We start from the raw sequence: 22,159 nt of genomic DNA on the forward strand, positions 1-22,159 counted from the left end.
CAACTCACGAGGATGCCCCACCATCACCAGTATCACAGGTACCCCGTACTGAACTCCCCACCCTCCCCTAAAACGAGTTCCTCCTTCTAACTTTCCTTCTTCCCTGGAAGAGACTCCAGCTCTGGAACTGCCAGCGTGAAACAGGGAAATCACCTTTGAATGTCTTCTGTACCAAACGTCTCCCCATGAGTGGTTATGAAAACAAGCCTGAGAGTCAGATGGGTTGGAGTTAAAATCCAGTCCCTGCTTCTCGCTGTGCCACTGCAGGCAAGTTGTTTAATCTCTCCAAATCTTGATTTCCTTAACAGCAAAATAGAGCGACTAGGAGGCTCTCCTTGAGAGGATCATTGTGGGAATTTGGTGAGATAAAACATGGAAGTGCTGAGCAAGGCCTGCCATGGTGGGGGCGGGGTAGGGGAAGTCTGCCCCAGCCTGGAAGACACTTTATTCACTGATATTATTTAGAATTGCCAGTACATGGTGATAATAATAAACAGACTGACTTTTAGTCATTTTATTTTTATTTGTAAGTTCTCTGTGCACATGGCACCGAGCACCCACCTTGGCATATCACTGGCACTCAGCACAGTGTATGGTACACATACACTATGAATGTGTACCATGAGCCAGCTATGAATGTTTCTATTTATGAGATGCCCAGTTTACCTCCAAGATATTTTCCACCATCCATTTCTTCTTTCTCCCCCGCCCCCTTTTTGGCTGTGCCACTTGACTTGCAGGATCTTACTTCCTTGACAAGGGACTGAATCGAACCCAGGCCACCAGAGTGAAAACCACCAGGGGATTCTCCACCATCCATTTCTTTACACTCTCACAACCAAAACCTTCCCAACTGACTGCTGTAACTGTCTCCAAACTGTCCTCCTCACTCTGGTTCTTTTTGCAAACTGCACCACCAACTAGATCTGTGCTCTTTCCAAAGAGTGTAGAAAGCTCCCAGGTGTACACAGTGCATTGCACACAGTAGACACTCAAAATGTATTTGTACTCAAAAAAAAAAAAAATTGAATGGCCCAATTTATATTGTTATTCAAAGAGAAGGGTAGTTGCGGCCTGAACTTCAGTCATCATGATGGGGAAAAATAAAAAGCAGATTTGAAAGGTCCTTCTTCCACTGTGCATGGGATTAGGTCACTCTGTTGTGGAAAACATCCCAGCCATCTCTCCGCACAAACCAAACAATTTTAGGTATTTTTCAGATAAGAGCCCTGTCTTCATCCTGCTGCCACATAATCCTTTCCCCCTCCTCTGCCACCACACACATTTGAGCAGCATAGGTGTCAGACCCATGGAGAGTTTAGAGGCAGCATGGCACCCATGCAGGGAGATGCCATAGAACAGCTGTGATGGCTTTTGAGTGAGTGTGGCAAAGGCATGGCCCTGATGACGTCATGAGGACTTCTGCCTCAGTTCTCACCAGACCTAGTCAATGTTTCAAGAGCAAAAACAAACCACTATTTTAAGTCTCAAGGTCTGGAAGGAGCGACACCCAACAGATTGACAATTAAGGCACTGAATTTTTCTCCAGTTTCTACTTTATCCTACACAAAGACCTCTGGTAGATCTTCAGGCTTTTCCAGCCCACTTCCTTCCATTAAATGTTCCATCTGTGAAGTGAGGGTATAATGATTAATTGTAGCATCACATGCAAAGTACCCAATAATCATTTCAAATCAAACAGGATACTTGCTTACAGCTGGATTTTTCAAAATTCAAATATATACTATTTCATACATGTTAATTTGGCCTTTTTTCCTTGAAAATTCACCCCACTCAATCACTCTTACACACTGATGAATGTTACTGAGTGCTCACAGTTTCTGGTCCAAAACGAACTCTTTCAGGGAGTAAGTCCAGGGTGCCTGTCGTCTTGGTAATTGATGATGTTTTCACTTCAAGGTGTGGACCCGAGACCCACAGGGCTCAATGGGGGGAGTAAATGAATCGACCTGACTACATCTCTTGCCCACCACTCCCGATACGCATAAACTCATTACCGCCAAGTGTACTTCAACATTATCAAGAGGGGATGGCAATATACATTTTTGACAACGGCTAAAGCGATTTCCTTATTCTCCTCTACATTCGCAAATTAAAGCGCTTGCTTTGTCGTTACAATTCTTTGTGAGAATCTGGTCTTCCCTAGCTTCACAATGAATTATAAATGCCTGCACCAAAACAAAGGCTAATCCACGATGCCATCAAATGTATGCCTCTCTTCCTAATTTTGATTTCCAGGGCCCCTGGTTTCCATAAGAGGACACACGCAGGGGCACACACATACTGTATTTCAAATGGAGATTTTATGTAAGCTTATTTTTATAGTGATTCTGAGAGTAGCTGCTCTGCTTTTTATCTATGCAAACTGGAAATAAAGTAGGCACCCTGCCAGCTCCCTGACAGCAGGCCAGGCCCGGGCTGCCATGGGTGACTCGCACAATGGCATCTAAGGGCTCCAGAAAAGAACCCTGACTAATGGCTTTTGGATTCCTTGTGACCTTTGATCCTCAATGACTTAGACCAAAATAAACGACCTAATTTCAAGAAACTACATCCAGCCTGTGAACTCTAATGAGTGAGAGAATTTACCCACTAAGCAATGATTAATAGGTATGTGCTATTTATAATAATCTTTAGATCTTTGCCCAACTAGAGAGAATATACTTTTTGGATGCTCCTTCTTCCCTTGTATGTTATTTATTGCTTTTCCCTTGTTGCTTTTAATATTTTTCTTGGTATTTAATTTTTGTCAGTTTAATATGTGTCTCGGTGTGTTCCTTGTTGGGTTTACCCTATATGGGACTCTCTGTGCTTCCTGGACTTGGGTGACTGTTTCTTTGGATGCTCACTTTTTAAAACAAATTCATCATCCAGGATGCTGTGAAATTTCAGAGTGCCCATGGCAGACAAAGTACACCAGGCAGCGGAAATACAAAAGGATTTCCTGAAGCAGACTGAAGTTGGTGAGTAGGACTAGGAACAAAAGCATTTCTCCCTCAAATGAACATATTGTTTCTGTAGTTGGTGATTCTGTTACTTCCTCGCTGACAAAGCCAACCAGATCTGTGTGTGCCAAGTCGCTTCGGTCGTGTCTGACTCTTTGCAACCCTGTGGACCACAGCGTGCCAGGGTCCTCTGTCCATGGGATCCTCCAGGCAAGAATACTGGAGTGGGTTTCCATTTCCTTCTCCAGGGGATCTTCCCTACCCAGGGATGGAACCAGCTTCTCCTGCATCTCCTGCACTGGGGGGCAGATTCTTTACCATAAGCGCCACCTGGGAAGCCCATACCAGATCTGGAGTGCTAAAGTAAGAATCTGAGAGCCAGCACAGCAATGCACATGCTGCCCTCTCCCTGTGATAACTCCCATCCCTGCCTACTGTCACCAGAGCACTGACGCCAAGTATGGGCAAGGAGTAAGAATCTGTAACATCCAACCTTCAGAACCACCATTTCACCCATCCTATCACACAAGTGTGCTGTCAACAAGTCCCAAAGAAAAATACAGTCTATCTGCAGAGTCTTTGATCTATCAGGAATTTTCAGCCAATGAAAACACTGATACTCATTTAGGGCATGAATTTACCCCATATGATACTATAATGATGGATAACATGTCACACATTTGTGCAAACCCATAGAATATACAACACCAAGAGTGAACGCTGATGGAAACCTTGAACTTTGGGTGATACTGATGTGTCAGTGTAGGTTCATCAACTGTAAGAAATGTACCACTCTGGTCCGGGGGCCCTGCTAATGGGAGACGCCCATATGTGGTGGTGGTGGGGAGGTCTATGGGAAACCTAGGTCACTTTCCCTCAGTTTTGTTATGAACTCAAAAATGTTCTAAAACATAAAGTCTATCTTTTAAAACCTCTTTGATAATTAAAAGAAAGGTCTTATACATTGAGAAAGAACTGAAAGTTAGCCGAGGAAAAAGAAAACACTTTAGTTCAATAGATGTGATAAAAATAATACATTGTTTCAAGATCAGAGGGGGAAAAAAATCAAAGTATAAAAAAATCAAAGATGGAGAAAAACAATCATCTTTCCATTTAAAAATCTGTTATCTTGCTCATGTTCCTTAGATCCTTGCTATGAACAGTCTGTTCTGCAGTCCAATAGCAGCAGGGAGCTTATTAAAAATGCAGATTCTCAGGCCCCATCCCTCTGAGAATCTCCACGCAAAAAGGGATTCCCAGATAACTGGAATGCACATGAAAGTTTAAGAAGCACTGCTTTGAAGAAGCAAAGGAATCTTCAATTCCAAAGTAATTTCCATTTTCCAGTTTTTTAGATGGTAGACTGTGAAGTTACTATTTACACCTCAGTTTAACCTCCAAATGTATACATTGTTAAATTTCCAGATTTAGGGGAATGTTATAGTTACATATACTACATTGTATGAAGATTAAAAATCAGGAAACTATCTTCCATTTAGAAACCTAAATGATTATGCTACTTCTCACCATCATTCCAACCTAGCAATGTTTCCAAGAACTTGGTTCATTACAGTATCACCTTTAAAAAGTTCAATGCCTTTTTTTAAAGATTTTTCTTCCATGTGGACCATTTTTAAAGTCTTTTATTGAATTTGTTATCATATTACTTCTGTTTTATGTTTTGTTTTTTTGGTCACAAGGCATGTGGGATCTTAGCACCCCGACCAGGGATCAAACCCACACCCTCTGAATTAGAAGGTGAAGTCTTAACCACTGGACCACCAGGGAAACCCCACAATATCACCTTTAAATGCCAATTTTCAAAACGCAGATGCAGGCTGGCCCAGGTCTGCTTTGTCAAGGGCAGAGAAGGAAGGAATGATTGTCTGAATTCACTCAGCATAAGAAGATAAACAGGACACTGCAAGCCAAAACAGCTTTCTTTCTCTGCAACAAAAGGCACCTTCTCCTTGAATGACCAACATAACGAGTTCAACCCTCCATTTTGTTTTGGTTTGGAAATTAGCTTTGGTTCCTGAAGCCAGTACTCATGTACATTTTTTCTTCCTGTCTCTAGTAATCAACAATCCAACTCTGGGAGAGTATTTCCACCATTTCTCTTGACGTTGATAATGGGAGCAATGGATGGGGGAATGCACATTCTGTGATGCTACCAGAAGGCTGACCTTCTCATTCTCAGAGGTCAATACCTACCACTAAGAACATTAGGACAGCCCTGAAATTCCACATGCTGTGAGAGTCAACCTATGTGACATGTGATCCATGTTGGTACAAATGTAAAATATAGCATTAGAGCCCTGGAGATTAACTGAATTCTAATGCCACATTTCCGTGGTTTCTTACAGATTTTTTTCCCCAAAGGCTCTGAGCATCTACCCCTTAATTAAATCTAATTTGGTTTCCACATAGAGTGTTATGGAGCATATTCACTTCACGAGACATGGAAGCTTGATATACATCATCTTTACCTTTCAACTACAGCCTTATGAAGATGTTTCCGTGTGGGAACATTCAAAACTGATTTATGGTGCTATTGCAACAACTAATCTTCCAGTATAAATGTTTCACGTAAGAACAACCTCCCTGAAATGTATAAATTCCATATATACTTAAAAATATTATTGTCTGTAATGTAATATAGCGGAATGTTTCGAAGCCTATATAACCTTGCATGCAGAAGCAGTTTTTCAGGCATTAATACTTAAATGGGTCATAGACACCACATCTGTCATTCTGTCCCGAAGTCTATGAGGCAAAACCAAGACTATGCTGGCCTATTGATTTTTCTAGCATTTGCTTTAATTTACTTAACCATTGAGAAATCCATCAGTACATAAAGGGCAACTGTCCATTACTGCCTCATTTGCAGACATTCCTTCCCCTAGTTTTTGGTAAATATTTCCCTTAAATTGCTATGTGTTTACAGTGTAAAAACGAATTAGGGAAGTGCTCACACCTGTTTCTGTTCAGTAACTGCTGCACTGAGGTATACGTAACGTGCTTAAAGATAGAATAAATATCTAGACATTATTACATCTGTGTGCAAAGGGTGGTAAATTAGATCCTAATTACATTAACAGGGATTCTGCCTCCCAGCTTAAATTTTACATGAGCACTCTGCAAAAATCCAAAAGCTCTGCTGTGGTTTCTTTATGAGCTGGTGATTACAGCTACTTCCTATGCGGTCACTAAATATTCTGTTTACAAATAAATGAAGAAGCTTTGAGCCAACTTGCCAGGGTAATAATCTATTTTTTTCCCTCTCCCTCCCTCTTCGCAACAAACCCTCGCCACATATGCATGGCAACAATCAGGAGCCCTGGCTTCATCTAATTACTCCATCACATAATTTCACAAATTGCCTTGTCACTGGGGAGCCAAGTGCAAAACACGCTCACAGTGGGATTTCAGGCAGCAGCTTTCATTTACTACTCATTCCTTGTTAAATTAAACACAAAAACACCAGTTGTGTGAAAGAAGTCAAAAAGAATGCCTGCAAACGAGCCAGACAAGTATATCTTCTATTTACCATTTCGCCAAATACATCATTGGCAACAGGCATTGTAAACAGGAGGCTCCTCTTGGCTGGCCCACTCCTATTTCGATCTAGTTGTTACAATAGACCAGAACCAAAAGGTCAAGAGCAAACAGGCTTCTCCAGAAAAGGCTTCATCCTGTATCAACAGGAAACCTGGGTATATGGTCAAAAAAAAAAAGTGGTAGACTCAAGCCCTTCTATCCTTCACCTGCTCTACTCTATGAAATGCCTGCCATGATCCTCCCATGAGCAAGTGTATCTGTATCAGATGAATGATGTTAAGCCTTTTGAAGGTATAAACGGTATCCCGTATTTTCATTCTGGCTAGAAAGAACTAGATTCCACTAATCTTTAAAAAAGTTCTCCAATGGAAAGATCATCAATCAAGTTCATATAGTATTAGATGTTTTCCTTTTAAGTATTAATGCCTTGCATGTTTCTGAAACACATCAAGATAAACACCCATCTCACTACGGATGTGGGTGGAAGGAAAAGTGTGTATGGTGGGTGACATGACTAGAGGGAGTCAACCTGAGGTTACAGCCCTGGAAGCTGACATTTTCATGTCAACAACTAAACACAGCCACTGGTAATTAAAGGTATTTCTCTGCAGCTCAGGAGACAGCAGGGTCAGGTACCATTTTACATCACAAACCAGTCCTTTATGCATGTAGATTTGCCAGCATTATCTGCACAGGGAGAAGGAGACATTAGCAGCAGCTGTCTCTCTGCTTTTACACTGAAAATTCTATTCATACAGACAGGTGGAGTAATTTAAAAGCCAATGTGGTGCAATTTGGATGTGACTAATGTCACTGCCTACTAAAATGCCACCATTACCACTGTTTATGGAAACATTACTAAAATTACATTTTATTCATAAGAATTTTAGGATTCTGGTTATTACTAGCTTTAAAATGATCAGACCTCAGTGTCATACCCCAGAGCGGTGGCTTAATTCTCCAGGGTTTAGCAGCCTTCTTTGCTGAGAAACGACAGTTGGATTGTAGTTTCAAGAGTAATCGGGGCTGCATAAGCAGTTTCCTCTATCTCCATAAAGCAAATTAAAGACATAGCTCTTTGGCGTCCTGAACATGTGACAGGCAAAAAAAAAAAAAAAAATCTTCAAGGAGCTAAATTCTGTGTTCAAAGGTTTACCTAGGATTTGCAGGAAGAAAGATTTCTCACTTCCAAATCACTATCACTCACTGTTAGTCACAGACAGGGCTAGAGATTTACCTACTTCCATAAGGAAGAAAAGACAGCTATATAAAGTCTAAAATTCTAACAATGTATAAATGATTACAATTGCATAAAGTATCAATGGCAGCTATGCCTATTTTAAGCACAGATATATCTGGAAAAAAGAATCCAGATAGGAGAGGACCATCCTTGACACTCAGTTACCAATAACCATCAGGTTGTACTATGAAGTTTTATGCCAAACATTCTGGCTCACATTTTTATTTAAAAAATACTAATCGGCTAGCCCATGAAGTGAGATTATTATTATAACTATGAACTCCCAACGACGTGATCTGATTTGCTCTGTTTGGGAGGAAATATGATTTTTAAAAAAGCACATTCAAGATAGGAGATCCTAGATCCCCAGCTCTGCCAGTTCCTAGCTTTTGACCTTGAGAAAATTCATTAACTTCTCTCACCTTCATTTTTGTCATCCTGCCTACTTTGTAGGATTAAGAGTACAGTGTATATGAAAAGATTAAATTACAAAGTACCACTAGGACTTCCCTGGCAGTCCAATGGTTAAGACTCCATGCTTTCCAATGCAAGGGGCACAGATTTCATCCCTGGTTGGGAAACTGGGATATCACATGGCCCATGGTGGGGCCAAAATTTTTTTAAAGATAATAGGAGGTTCCCAGTGGCTGAATTGTAAAGAATCCGCCCGCTAATACAGGAGACACGGGTTTGATCCCTGATCCAGGAAGACCCCACATGCTGTGGAGCAACTAAGCCCGTGCACCACAACTATTGAGCCTGCGCTGGGAGCCACAAGAGAAGTCACTACAACGAGAAGCCCGTACAGGGCGACCAGAGAGGGGCCCCCACTCACCGCAACTAGGCAGAAACCCGTGCAGCAACGAAGACCCAGCACAGCCAAACGAAATAAATAATTAAAAATATTTTTAATTTAATAAGTTTTAAAAAAACATAAAGCACCACAGAAACACAAATTATAATTTTATTTAACCTTTTGATCAATTTTTTCCTTTAGCTTTTAACAAGACAGAATGATCCAGTGTCAAAAGAGCCAAGCAATCAATAGATCGTTGTTTAAAAATTCGGTAACAAGTAAAAAAACAAGTAACATTATGCAGGCAGGAGATCATTTCTTTTTAAGAATGACATCAAGCCATTTTTGTGGAGCTCCTCCTCCAAGAAGTTTGAAAACTGACTTTTCTTTAAATAAGAGATAGGAATTATTCTTAAACTTCTATAAACTGCAATAGAAATTTTCTCCACGCATTGATCTTTCTTAGGATGAGCGTTCTGATTAACAGACTACATCTCGTGGCCTTTGGATGTCCCAAGAACTTCCTAGGACACCGAATTCTCAGAGGTCATTCCTGTCACGGGAGAGTGCTCTGAGGGGCTGCTAGCAACAAGTTAATGTGAAACCAGACAAACACTGATGGCAGAATATTAGGAACTGAAAAGCAAATTTACCCAAAAGGTTAAGTTCATATATCTATTGCCTCATTTTTTTTCTGGAGTGATAATATCAGAAGGACATTCAAATGCAAGCAAGTTATTTAAATCAAACCAAAGCTTTCTGTTTCCCAATATTTTGAAAAATCCATTATAAAACTAAATAACTTATGTCTCATTTGAATATGAACCAACTTAAGGTGTTTGCATTTATAACCTTAAGTTATGTGAGGCCTATCTTTTCTTTGGAGTGTCTGAAGATAGAGCAATAAATACTTCTTGTATTGGGAGACACACTTCCTGGGCTATCAGTTGCTGAGTGAAGGCATTTTGCAATAGCAAGAAAACACAAAAACTAAAAGGTTTTTGAAATGTTAGACAATTTCCTGGCATCATGCTTTTAGCTGCTCCTTTGCTCTTGGAGGCTGTCTATAGGCCCACCAAGAAATGGATGCCTTATCTGAATGTCTTTGGGCTCTCTCCTGCTCCTACACAACTGAGCCAAGTATCCAATCCATTGAGAAAAGCCACCTTTACCAGGCTTGGGACTTGCAAATGGAAGGACCAGCAGTATTGAAACATGAGTACGCTTGTCTAGAACAGTCATTTTAATGTGACTCTGCACAGTCACTATTGTTACGACCTTGGAACTTTAATAAAATGATGTCATTTAGTAATCATAGCTCAGGTAAGCTTGGCCCATAACCCAGAGAATTTTGTGACCATTGCAAATGTGGTCTCCAGTCATTGCTTACCCTCTGGCATTGGCTTCCATCAGCAGAAACAGAAAAATGAGAAAAATCATTTTTTTTTCCTCAGAAAAAAATCCTCTAAATAGCTTGAACATAGCTACTTAGAGGATTAAAACAAGTAAAATGGATCAGTTGTCCACTAGTGCTGGTACGGATGGCAGGGGTTCAGATAGATTTGTCTGACAGAAAAACGCCCAAGCACATAGGGACACATATGTACACAGAATCATAATCACACTTCAGTAAGAAAGACTGAGATGTGCGGAGGATGCTTCAAGTTAAGTGAAATCTCCTGAATTCCATGACATAGAGATTTACTTCTACTGGCAAACAACCAACCAGTCAGACCAAACTAAAACACTGGAATTCTTTCTAAAATAAAACCATTGGATTTTCTCTCCATCAAACCTCCATTCTTTAAACCAAAGTACTTTCACTAGGAATCTTAAACACTGAGAAAGTTAAAAGCCAAGTTTATATTACATAAAATTCCTAAGGGCTAGACTGAGCTAGTTTAGCGAATACACTCACACATATGTATGTAACGCTCCAATTTTAACTCGAAAGATAAATTAAGGAGGAGCAGTTGCACATTCATTGACTGAGTTTGGTATTTTGCCTTCAAAAATATATCATCACCAGGAGGAATCGGAAGACATGATATTGATATATGTGTTGAAGTGTAAATGGCCAGCCAGTGTTCCAACAGTTATATGCATCAGCAACCGTCAACTTAAACTGTGCTTATATGAGCACTTCCATTTTGAACCTAATCCTTTATTTAATCAACCCAATTAAGAGTATATCAGAAAACCAAATTATAGCATATTTTTAACTTAGTCTTGGAAACAAATAAAAATTTTAGAATAATCTGACAAATTGCCATCAAGATACTACAAAAGTCCCTCACATAAGGTACCACATAAAGGCCCCAATCATCTGTGAAATGAATAAACCATTTGAGCACAAAAATCTCAATCACACCCTGAAATTCACAGAGCCCCAGTCAGAGTTCATCTGCTTAGGGGTCCTATGTACCTGGATAAATGAGCAGTTTTCAAGTTGGACTTTTGTTTTCCCTTTTGATTGTTTTTCCCCATCCCTCTTCATCAACGGACTGGACTGTAATTCCCCCAGGTCAGAGGTGCATAACTAGGATGGGGAAGAAAGGCTGGGGCAGAGGCAAGGAGGTGTGCAAGAGGCTGGGAGAGAGCTCTACCAGGTCACTAATGGCCTCTGGGGCAGCAACTTGGAGAACAGGCTGATGCTTCGCCTTTGATCTTCTAATTCACAATGATCATTAGTATTAACTCCGATTCTTCTGGGTGAAGAATTCCAGCTGTAGCCTTTTCAGTTTACCTGACCTAAGAAAATTCATCACCCATCCCATTAGGATTTCAATAACCAGCTAAGAAAAAGAAAAAAGCAGTTGCCCCAGAATCTAGAAACCACTCATCTCATTATTAAAATAGAGCTTATATGATGTATACTGCAGAAGAATGAGGACATTCCAACATCACCGCCAAGTAATTAAATAATCTATATTCCATTTTCCTCCTGAGACAAATGATTCCCAACTGGGAAAAAGATATTTAGGATCCTGGCTAACCAAATTGAAATATACAATCTCCAAAGTAGCAGAGATCTTTTAAATGGAAGATGGATTTGTCATCCAAGCCTGTGTTAGTTTCAGCAAAGCCAAGCTCTGACCATCATCATGACTAAAGCCTGGAAAGGTGAATGGTAATCACACAAAAGAAAAAAGTAAGAACTGTGAAGATATTCTTATGAATTTCAGAAAGCTCATTTTTGATATGGGACACAGGCACCTGAAAGGAGAACAGAAATCTCACTTCTTAGTACTAGTTTTCAAGCATCTTAATTTAATAAAGTATCTGTAGATACCACATAATAAAAAAAAAAGGAAAAAATTTAGCTGCCAGCCTTACAAGCCACCCTCCTTGCTCAGGCACAGGAACACAGAGGACTTTGTTTGGACCATCCTCCCCAAATACTTTGCATTACCCTGATTAACATTTCAGACAAAAGTTCAAGAACATAGTCTTCCTGCCTCACTACCTTCTTAGGGCTAATGGTAGCTGAAGGATGCTAACTGGGAAGGCACAATAAGAATATTCACTGTTAAAACTGGCAAAGAATAGAGATGAGGGATAGGAAAAGAAATAGAAATGGGAGGAGAGGAGCAAATTCCATCTGCTACCTAACCATGTACCTCCTTGTAGGCACGTCTCTCTGCCTTTTGACCTTCCACTCACCTTGATCAACAAAATGCATTATGGGATACCAATGAGAAGTACTTTTTCATTGTAACAATAATTCATAATGTTTATAGAGCAATTCTTCCAAAATTGCAAGCAGAGATATGACACTAAGATGGCTCCACCAGATCTTGTTACCAAAAGCAAAACCAATGAAACAACATCTGTCTCTTCTAGAGCATTCAATTCCCAATTCAATTCCATTTACTCCATCCTTAGAGTGGCGGACCCGCAGGGCACTTTTCATCTAATAGTGTTTCTATGGCAACGCAATTCTCAACCTGGAAGATTCTACAACCCCTCACTTTGGCTTTATCCACACTGAGAGGAAAGTCTTATAAATCAGAAACTGAGACATAAATTTTGCTACAGCAAAAACAAAACAAAAAAATTTCAGGCTAAAAGTTGAAAGAAAGAAAACAAACTCAAACAGCAAAATGTGTATATAACTTAGAAACGAAGTTTGTCTCTATAGTACCCAATGGAATCCTCAAGATCAGTGAAAAGATGGGGAATCCAAGAGAATGTGAATGAAAGTCAAATATGTCACCCCCTGTCTGATTTCTTCACAAGTATGCATATTGACAACTTCCACTTTCCCTAACTCTCAGGATTCCTAGGGCACACAATAGCTCCATACAGGAAAATATGTCACTGCATATTTTAAATAAATAAGAATAATATTAACTGCTTTTCTACTTAGATTTTATTTAAGATTGCAGTATTTTAGGTGTGTGTGTGTACAACATGCTAGGGTAGAAAAACAGACTTGATTTTTTTTTTACCTTAAACATTGTATTTATTCCTTCTCCTCATTTTTACTAGCCCTTAGGCATGTATCTTTGTAATGCTATGTAGCAAGATAACCAGTAATATGCAAAACACATCCAGCTTAAACATTATGACATAGTAGGTTATATTTACAGTTGGAATAATACCCTTAAGGAAGGAAAAATATCTTGATGTGGTATATGCCCCTGAACTGATCGTGACTATATAGTGACTCACAGCCAAATACTAAGTACTTTCTAATTGTTCGCAGTGATCTGTCTTCAGGCAAATGCAAGCATTTCTCTAATACATACTTTCATTTTCTTTCGAATTCTATCTCATTATCTAAATAATGTTACTCTTCTCAATTCCAGGCAGTATTTTTCTTTTTTTTTAGGAGACCTCTAGTTATCAAAACTGGCTAACTGGAAATTCACATCACTGAAATTTACTTTTACCCCATCAGCACCAAAGTTTAAAATCTGTTTCCTTTTTCTTTTATTGTCTTCATAATACACAAGTATGTCCAGTTTAGCTTGCTAGAGACTGTGAGTCCAAGAATGAAGTTTTAGTTCTCTCCTTGGAGTAGTAAAATGTGCTACTGATTAAATCTACCTGCAGCCAACTCAGAAAGGCACATTTTTCTTATGCAGCTGGGGTGAAAATCCAGAAAGTTTTTTTGTTTTTGTTTTTTAAATTCAGGGCTTTTCTACTCCCCTAACAAACAAATGCTGAAAGCCCTTTCAAAGGCAGATTTTTTTTTAAACTGAATACACTCAATGAAAAGATTGACCCATTTATTTTAAAAAGAAAAAAAAAAAAAAAAACAGTAATTTACTTTCCAAAAGGTGTGTGAGGTTTTATAATATGCGTTTTGGTATTTAAAAGATTAGTTTTTACAATTTGCTAATAAACTGCGATTGCTATTGTTTTAATTAGCCAGAGTTTCAATTGCTCTTTTATATTTAGCAAGACTTCAGAAAGAATCTCCTGGTTAAGTTGCATTAATCATATAGAAGAATGTGATCCTCTAAAATTTGTACACAGTCTTTCAGTTGAATCGTGCCTCCCTAAAAGCCTTCCCGACTCTGAAATAAATTTGCTAAAGAATTAACACTAAGATAACAGTAGTTACTTACATTTGGACAAATAATAATAAAACTCTCTTTATAGGTTTTTTCATAGCACTTATTATAATCAGCTCTTGACTATAAATGTTACCTAAACAGTTTGTGCATTCCTTCCAGTATAAGGAGACAAGGAGAAGGCTATTCCTTGTAACTGGAGATCTATCTACTTTAGCAATTGGAGAAGAGGAATGGAGGGGGATCTTTCTCATTGGGCTAAGGAAAGAGGGAGAAAATGTAAATATTTCTTCTCAGTTTTCTGTTTTAGATGATATTATGAGAGTTTTTACTTTTTAGAGACCATTATCATTACCAATATTTTGTACGAGTAGATGGCAGTGGAGAGGGGAAGGAGGGTGGAAACATCCAATGGAAGCCAGGAGACAATGTCTATACACATTCTTAGAATGCCAGGGAGACTAGAACAAATGGGTTTCCCTCTTCGGGGTAGTGGTACAGGCCAGCACCGACCCCCGGCCTGAAGGAAGTTAGCTGGACCTCCACAAAATTGGATAGTTCATGAATAATTTCTATTGCAACTGCCCCAATAATATATGGACCACAAAGAGCATTGCAATGTAGGTAAAGTTATGCTGGCTATTTAAAAAGTGGTTTTTTTTTTTTTTTTAATAACACAGCTCTTGGCAAGGTTCTTCACAAGGATACGACCTAGAAAACCAAGAAATCTGGTGGATGAATAAAAGAACTTGCTTCTCTCTCTCCTGATTCTGTCTGAACCAATATTTGATTATATTTTATTCAGGGGCACCTCAGCTTCAAGGGAAGCCAAAACTCCTTTGCAGATCGAAATAGAGGCTGATGAAGTCTATCTGTTTTTTCTGTTAGTATACAAAATAGAAAGAGTTTGGCTGTGACTTCAGGATCAACCTGATTTTGTCCTCTCTCCCCACTCATCCAGAGGTTAGTCGGTTAGCTCTAGCGGTGAAACATCAACATGGCTGCATCAGCACTTTTGCCCAATTGTCACTTCTTATCTCCTGCTGACTTTAGATGCTGGACTATTTTTCATGCTATGCCCTCTAGACCCTAGTCCTTCCCTCCCCGCTTTGGTGGTGGTCGATAATCCTCAACAGCAAACTTTCAAAAGGCAGATCTCATACCATCCACATAAATGCAACAAGTGTCAGGCAAGAAATGGCACCCAAATCAGGTTTTAGGTCAACCTAATATGATGTTAAAATCAGCTAAACCATCTACATTTTCAACTCACTACCGGTATTATTCTTAAAGCTGATTCCAAAACTTTCAGCATAGTCTAGTTACTGTTTGGAATCATACAGGGAAGAAGAAAAGAAAGAACCTATTTTTTAGTTAGTCCTGCTGCTCTCAGTTTTTATTTATTTTAGGGATGCTGTACAACTGGGATTAATTTATAGCCTCGAGTGTTATTGAAGGCACATTTTCTATCCAGAGGAGCCGAACCAGCATGGCCTCCCACATCCCCTGTTTGTCTCCCTGTATCAGTGTAAATCACTGAGGAACATGGGTTTGAAAGTGGGCAAGGATGTGAGGGTCAACAGGTCTGGACACATTAGTGACAATGGAGAATAAACTTTGATACTGAAGAAAAACAAATGACTTTAAGAAAGGCAAACTAACCTAAAAATAGTCACAAAAGGTCTGCTCCTAATATTTAAAAAAAAAAAAAAAGATTTTTAACATTCATTCATTTTAGGCTAGTCTGTACTATGACTTGCCTAAATTCCACCCTTTGTCTGTACTGTTGAAAATCCTCCAGGTCAACAACTTTTTGATTTTCAACATATTACTTTATCCATAAATTTTCATGTTATCTTCTTCCTTAGATGTCCTTAAATAAGTATGCACTTCCAAAAACATCCACCAAAATATTGTAAGTGTTTTCAACATGAAATCCATTCACAACAATAACCAAACAAAACAAACCCCTCAGTAGCATAAAGCTTCAAATCTCCAGTTTCTCACATCTCCAGGAGAATTCCTGCAGTGAAAACAGCAATACTCACACAGACAATATAAACTGTTAACTCGGCTTGAAAAGTCACTAGGGACTACACAGGAAGGGCTGACTCTATATTGCTGTTTTCCTTTACAGTTCTAAATACAGGGACAACTTTCACTGTGCAGCTCTGACTCGGATGAACATTTTGTAATGGCAGCCAGTGCATTCAAACCACTTAAACGCAAATTATGTGAGCATCCTGCCATTGCAACAAGATTTAAATTTCTGCAGACCAGTCATCATAAAGGTCCACTGTAAAGCATTGGAAGAAATTAAGTCCTTCTCTTTGGGGTTTGTCTGACTTTGTTCTTAGTGGGATCTGGTTCCTGAGGAGAGTCACGCTGAGAAAAGCAACATCATTAACATACATACTTCAAATTACAAGTGCTCATGATCTCCTAAACCTTATAATGTACGAAAGTGAGCAAAATTGAAATAGCAAATTTCAAATAAAACTCCTCATTTGGGGTATGGATCTAGGAAGCAAGTGCTAACACTTTCGTAAGAACTGTGGGCACACAGTGATTTATGAAATATTCCAAGTCCAGAGGGATCATTCTTCCCCATTTTTTTTTCTATCAAAACTGGTTCATTGTCCATATTTAGTTTACATATGTCATTTAGAATCCACTTACTGTTAGATGCTGGAACAGCCACGCCCTCATGATATTTGTGGCTACTTTGGGAAAGATGCCACGCTTTTTGTGACGCTTTTTGTCCTTATCTGGATCATCATCGTCACCTGTGCTGGGGGAAGCTACACTGTTGTCCAAGCCATCACCTGCAAACATAGTGAATCAAATTTTGACTGATGCTACCTTGACATGCTTTATTCAAATAGAATGCCTTTGGATATAAACAAAACCAAAAGAGCAATATCAGTGATTCATAGTTTATTTGGTACTGTTTTTTTTTTTTTTTTTAATCAAGACAGAAAGAACAAGGCCTAGGCTCAAAAGTAGTCAGGTCTAAGGAACTTCTTCCAAGGAACAGTGGGAAAGGTTAAAGGGAATGGAGGGGAATACCCAATCTCCTTAGCAGCTTTGTTGCTATGATAACTATTCACATGTGGATAGTGGAGACATGTTAAGTGTAACTTCTACTGGGGAGTTAAATATGGTGGAAGCCATGAGTAGAGGTGCTGTCCCTGCCTGAGTATCCAACTCCCACATAAAGTCATTGATGTCAACTTGTGAGAAGATACATTTACGATATCAACTGTTTCCGCAAGTGATCTATCTTAAGACTAAAGTAGGCTGTGGAAATGTAGGTAATCCATCATATAAGCAGTTTAACATAGGAATGCTTCAAATAGAATATAATTTTTCTTGTCATAGAAAGAGAGCCTCATGTATAATAAGGGAAAAACTCTTGAAATCATTTTATTGGAAAACAATGACTATTGAAATCAACTAAGTGATGTTAAATTAATAGTCCATTGGGACTGTATTCCTCTAATAATCCAGGCAGTTTCTGAAATTTCTTCTAGATTTACATTTTTCTCACTGAAAAGTCACCTGCTTACATAATCCTGCACACTGGATCCTATTTTTCCGTTGATTTTTGTCACAACATTTAAGTTGTTTCTTCTAGATAATTTTTGGGGTCTGTGACACAAAATCAAAAATGTAGTGTTCCTTTTAAAATGGCATACTGAATAAGGGAAAAAAAAGGTGAACTTTCAGCCTATATAGTAACACTGTCCAAAAAACAAGGCAAAAGGTACAATTGGAAAGTAAACACTTGAAGTTTAGGCACTAAAGTTAAAAAGGAAAACAACAGTCGACTAAAGTTACTGCCCTAAAAAAAAAAAGTACCTTAGCTTTTGTCAGACTAGTACCCCAGCTTTCTCGGTGGAAGCTACTGGCTTTTAGAGAGGGACAGGTTGATCTCAGCCCAGAAAGAAGAGCTAGAGAGACAAGGCTTAGCAATAAGCTAACACACTCCCTGTGTTCACCCATCCACATGGCCCAAAGAACTCTGGCAAATCCATACAGGGAAACTAGCCTCAGATTCCTTCATATTGCTTCATGAATTTCTGTATTCTTAGCTTCTTTTATCTAAATTCTACACACAAAAAGAATTTTTTGTTTAAAAAAAGAATTCTACTGAAGTATAGTTGATTTACAATGTTGCATTTAATTTCTGCTATACAGCAAAGTGACTCAGTTACACATATATATTTTTTTCATGTTTTTTTCCATATCGTTTATCACAGAATATTAAATAATTCCCTATTTTGATTTAAGCTATTTCAGTCGAATCTAAAGTAGTTAGCCTGTCATTAACTTGTTGCTCTTAATAGAGCTCCCTCAGGAAACTCTCCCCATCCCTCCAAAAAAGAAAACTGTCCCCCAAATTACCTTGACTGAGTTGATATTTAAAAACTTTGTTGGGTGAGTAAGAGACTGATTTTAACATTTCTGCTAGGATTACAGCATATGCCACAAATACAAAACTTTCCTGTTGAATGTTTATCAATTTATTGTTGTTCAGTCGCCCCGTCGTGTCTGACTCTCTGCGACCCCACGGACTGCAGCATGCCAGGCCTCCCTGTCCCTCACCATTTTAGAAGTTTCCCCAAGTTCAAACATTTTAACTGATTTTATCAATTTAAAATCCATGATTTAATTTTATTCAAAGGTCTGTTGACAAAAATCATATATTCTGTGAAAAGCCCACAGAACTGTAGCTGTGTTCGCAGTGAAAAAGATCATAAAGACCCACAATGCCCAAGCCTTCATGGTAGAAATGAAGAAAGTACTTGTGAACCTTCTGGGTGACTCGCCCAAGGGGGATGGGCTGGTGGTCCAGGCAGGGCCAGGCACCCACATCCCTAAACCAGGGCTCCTGCCACCTCACAGGATCCTGTATTTGCATAACCAAGTGTTTTATAAGGAGTCCCCTTGGATTTGCCTAATAAATTCTTTGAAAGTCCAATATTTAAAGAGGCTTTTTATTCAGAGAAGCAATTCACCATATAAAATAACAATTCATTAAAGAAACATGAGAAAAGAAAACAACTCAACAGCATTTAAAATTTCAATGGGCTAATCCACTTTCAATATGCAAAAGGTAACCAAGGAAAAGAAACATATTACTAGATCATCGATTAAAAAGCTTCTAACCTAAGGACACAGTTTTTCATCACCTCGCCATGACTGTTTTCCACCTTAAAAAAAAAAAAAATTGCCTTTCTCTCTATCTCAAAACCCCTTCAGATTAATTTAACAGGCAATGCTTAGTGCCTGCCTCGAAGAGAATTCATTGATAATTTATGGAAATATCTACTATAATCCAGAGGAGATGACTTTTTTCCAGCTTTGTGCATCAATAGATAATCAAGGCCTTAAAGCAGCCTTAGCTTCCCATTACCTCAGGCAAAAGAATTCCTGAAAGCGTGCCTTAAGGGCACCTGAATTATATACTCCATTAGGAGAGGAAGGCTTTCTGCATTCCATGGGTAACACTCACCAGAACCTTTCCTGTTTATTTCTGCTGTATGAAAGCAGAAGCATTAGGAACAGAATTTTTTAAGTGAAGACTTATGTAGATACAATGGAGAAACCTTTCAAGCAAGAGCCAGATCACCCCCTTCAGTCCCTGGCAGTGACCTCTCTCGAATAAAAGGTTTCTATTACATCATTAGCTCAAGCCAAAAACAGCCTTGGCTTAATGCTCAGTTTGTTCTTCCTACTGTTTTTAGGCAAATACAGCTACTTTACTCCCATCTGGGAGGGAAATTACACTGCTGGGTTGTAATCTAAGACAAGATTTTCATTGGAAGCAAATGCTTTCAATCCAGTGTAAATACTGGTGCATGTTCAGAAAAGCCTAAAACAATAAACCCCGCTCCTTCCTGACACAAGTTAGGGAAATGGAGAGGACGGGGAAGGAGGAGAGCATACTAAAACAGACGATTCTCAAAGCAAACGCTTTCATAGATCTTAATAAATTGTTTAACCTCTTCCACTTTCTAAAACTGGAAAATTGATCTCGGAACATCTCCACCTCAGAGGAAAGTCTCAATGGTCAATTGTACCTTGCACATTTCCATCCACACTGCAATTTAATACAGTCACTTCTCTGCGGTCTCTGGAGGATTTATTTCCTTTTTTTATTTTTAAGATCACTAAACAAACTTGGAGGACCGCCGGCCGACCACACGGCAGCAGGCAGCGGCTCTGAACCACATTTGTAAAATGTCAGCAGTGACTTCATTCCCGGAGCTGACTTCTCCTGCCGCCAAATGAAGGCAAACTGAAAAGGTGGAAATAATCATAAAAATGATGCTAGTCCATAAACAAGCTTACAGCCTCATTAGGATAGCAGTAGGCTCCAGTGGGTGATTTATGCTCGTTTTGCTGATGCTATGAGGAAATGCCATAGGGCGACTTTAGCCAATTGCTAATGGGTTCTGACAGCTTCTTAGCAACTAGTGCAAGCAACGTTGTGGCGTTTGCTAGTGACAGAAACCGAAAATGTCATATTATCTGCCCATGTGTCATGAAGTCCGTGTGGCAATTAACTAGCAGGCCAGTGACTGAGGGGCCAGAGGCTCCTGAAAATGGCCTTTGGCGATGCAGAGGCAGCCCGTGGGCGCTGAGCCGCACACGCACATTCTAATGCAGAAAGCCACTTCCCAGCGACTTCCCTGGCTCTGATGAGACCGGGCCACTCAAAGCCCCCCTCGCCCCCTCACTGAAGTGCCACTCTGGGCTCCTCTCTCTTTGGGCACTGGCTCCGGCGCTATCAGAAGACTCCACCGCCATCTGCTTTGATCTGATCGTCTGCATGGCTCCTTAATTGGCACTACCTGGTCCTGTTCTTTTCGGATGCCGGATTCAAAGGTGCCAGCTCCTTTTCCTGCTCGCTCACAAATGAGTCTAAAAGGATTTCAGATCACTGAAGCAGACTCCTGGCCTGTCAGATGGCTGGGAGCAGAGGAACTCTGGGCGGCCACAAAACACTGCTTAAAAAACACCAGGCTTCTAACAAGCTGGGGAGGAATCCTGGCCGCACTTTTCAGGTTGCGAGCTCTCAAAACCATGCACTATATGTCAAACTGTCAAACCTTTCAGCGTGGGCCATTTGCCCTTTCAAATAATATTTAAGAATTGTTTTTACAAAATTTTATAGGCCATGGTCTAGTGAAAGAGGCCAACCAACAAAGAAAGGAATTTGTACTACAATTCGTCTACGGACAATTTCTTGTGAGACCTGGGCCCGTCCCAGCGGAGCAAGGCAGGTGACCTGTGACAGCTCCCAGGCTGTCAGAGAGCTCAGATTTCAAACACGCTCAACTCAAACATCCCTGGTCGCCTATTTAAGCATGCCCAGGCATTTAGACTGCGCTATCTCGTGCCTTTCAAGGCAGGATAAAGCGGCATTTATCGTATTCAGACCATTCAATGGGTCAGACTGACCGTGTCAGCGGGGGCTCTTTCCTTGGCAGGTCAAAGCCCGACTCCCATTTTTCTTCCCCTCCTAACTCCCTCTCCACCTCCAGGACTACCAGTACCCCAAACCTATTCTGAGGGAGGCAAAAACAAAATGCCCAAAAGCGCATGATATTTACATCACAAGGGCTGGGCACTTCCCGTGGCAGTGGGCCAGCAGGTAGAAATAAACTGGGTTGTCAGTCAGAGGGTTCTTTATGTCATAGAGGCAAAACTCCTAATTAGGGAGATGAACTTTCAACTGCCAGGGCAAAAGAACGTGTAAGGTTGTGGACCCTCTTGTTTTGCTAGAAACCAAGCTGGAAACCACCCCTGCTTCAAAACCATATCACTGACAACTCTGTATTGAGACTCCATCTTTTCAGGCCACATTCTCTCCTTAACCTTTACTTTTCTCCTCCTTGAGTGTTTAGAGATAGAGTCTTTGTCCCCAGAATGTACCTAGACTCAAAAATCAAGGTCAACGATAACCACTATCTTTCAATACTGAGTCAATTCTATTGTGCCTTGAAAGTTGTGTGAATGATCAAAGTTTGCCTAGGACTGTACAGGTCATGTTGAGAGGTGGTTA

General features: G+C 39.8%; 1 protein-coding gene across 28 annotated transcripts in view; it reads right to left on the minus strand.

Annotated features, from left to right (window-relative positions):
• MEIS1 (Meis homeobox 1) overlaps positions 1-22,159 on the minus strand; it is a 143,704-nt gene that overhangs the window by 46,103 nt on the left and 75,442 nt on the right. For 19 of the 28 annotated variants that reach the window (XR_015135871.1, XR_015135872.1, XM_086323660.1 and 16 more), the window contains one exon: positions 16,765-16,910. The exons of the other annotated variants lie outside the window; for them this stretch is intronic. Coding sequence is in view for 17 of the 19 variants with exons in the window: in XM_086323660.1 (XP_086179786.1) it covers positions 16,765-16,910 (146 nt within the window). In the remaining 2 variants the exon portion in view is untranslated. The remainder of the gene's footprint in view (positions 1-16,764; positions 16,911-22,159) is intronic. 28 annotated transcript variants of the gene reach the window in all.

The sequence above is a fragment of the Bos grunniens genome, chromosome 11 (assembly GCF_055505025.1).
Source record: "Bos grunniens cultivar Pamir isolate PY7600 chromosome 11, Bosgru_T2T1.0, whole genome shotgun sequence".
Classification (NCBI taxonomy): domain Eukaryota; kingdom Metazoa; phylum Chordata; class Mammalia; order Artiodactyla; family Bovidae; genus Bos; species Bos grunniens.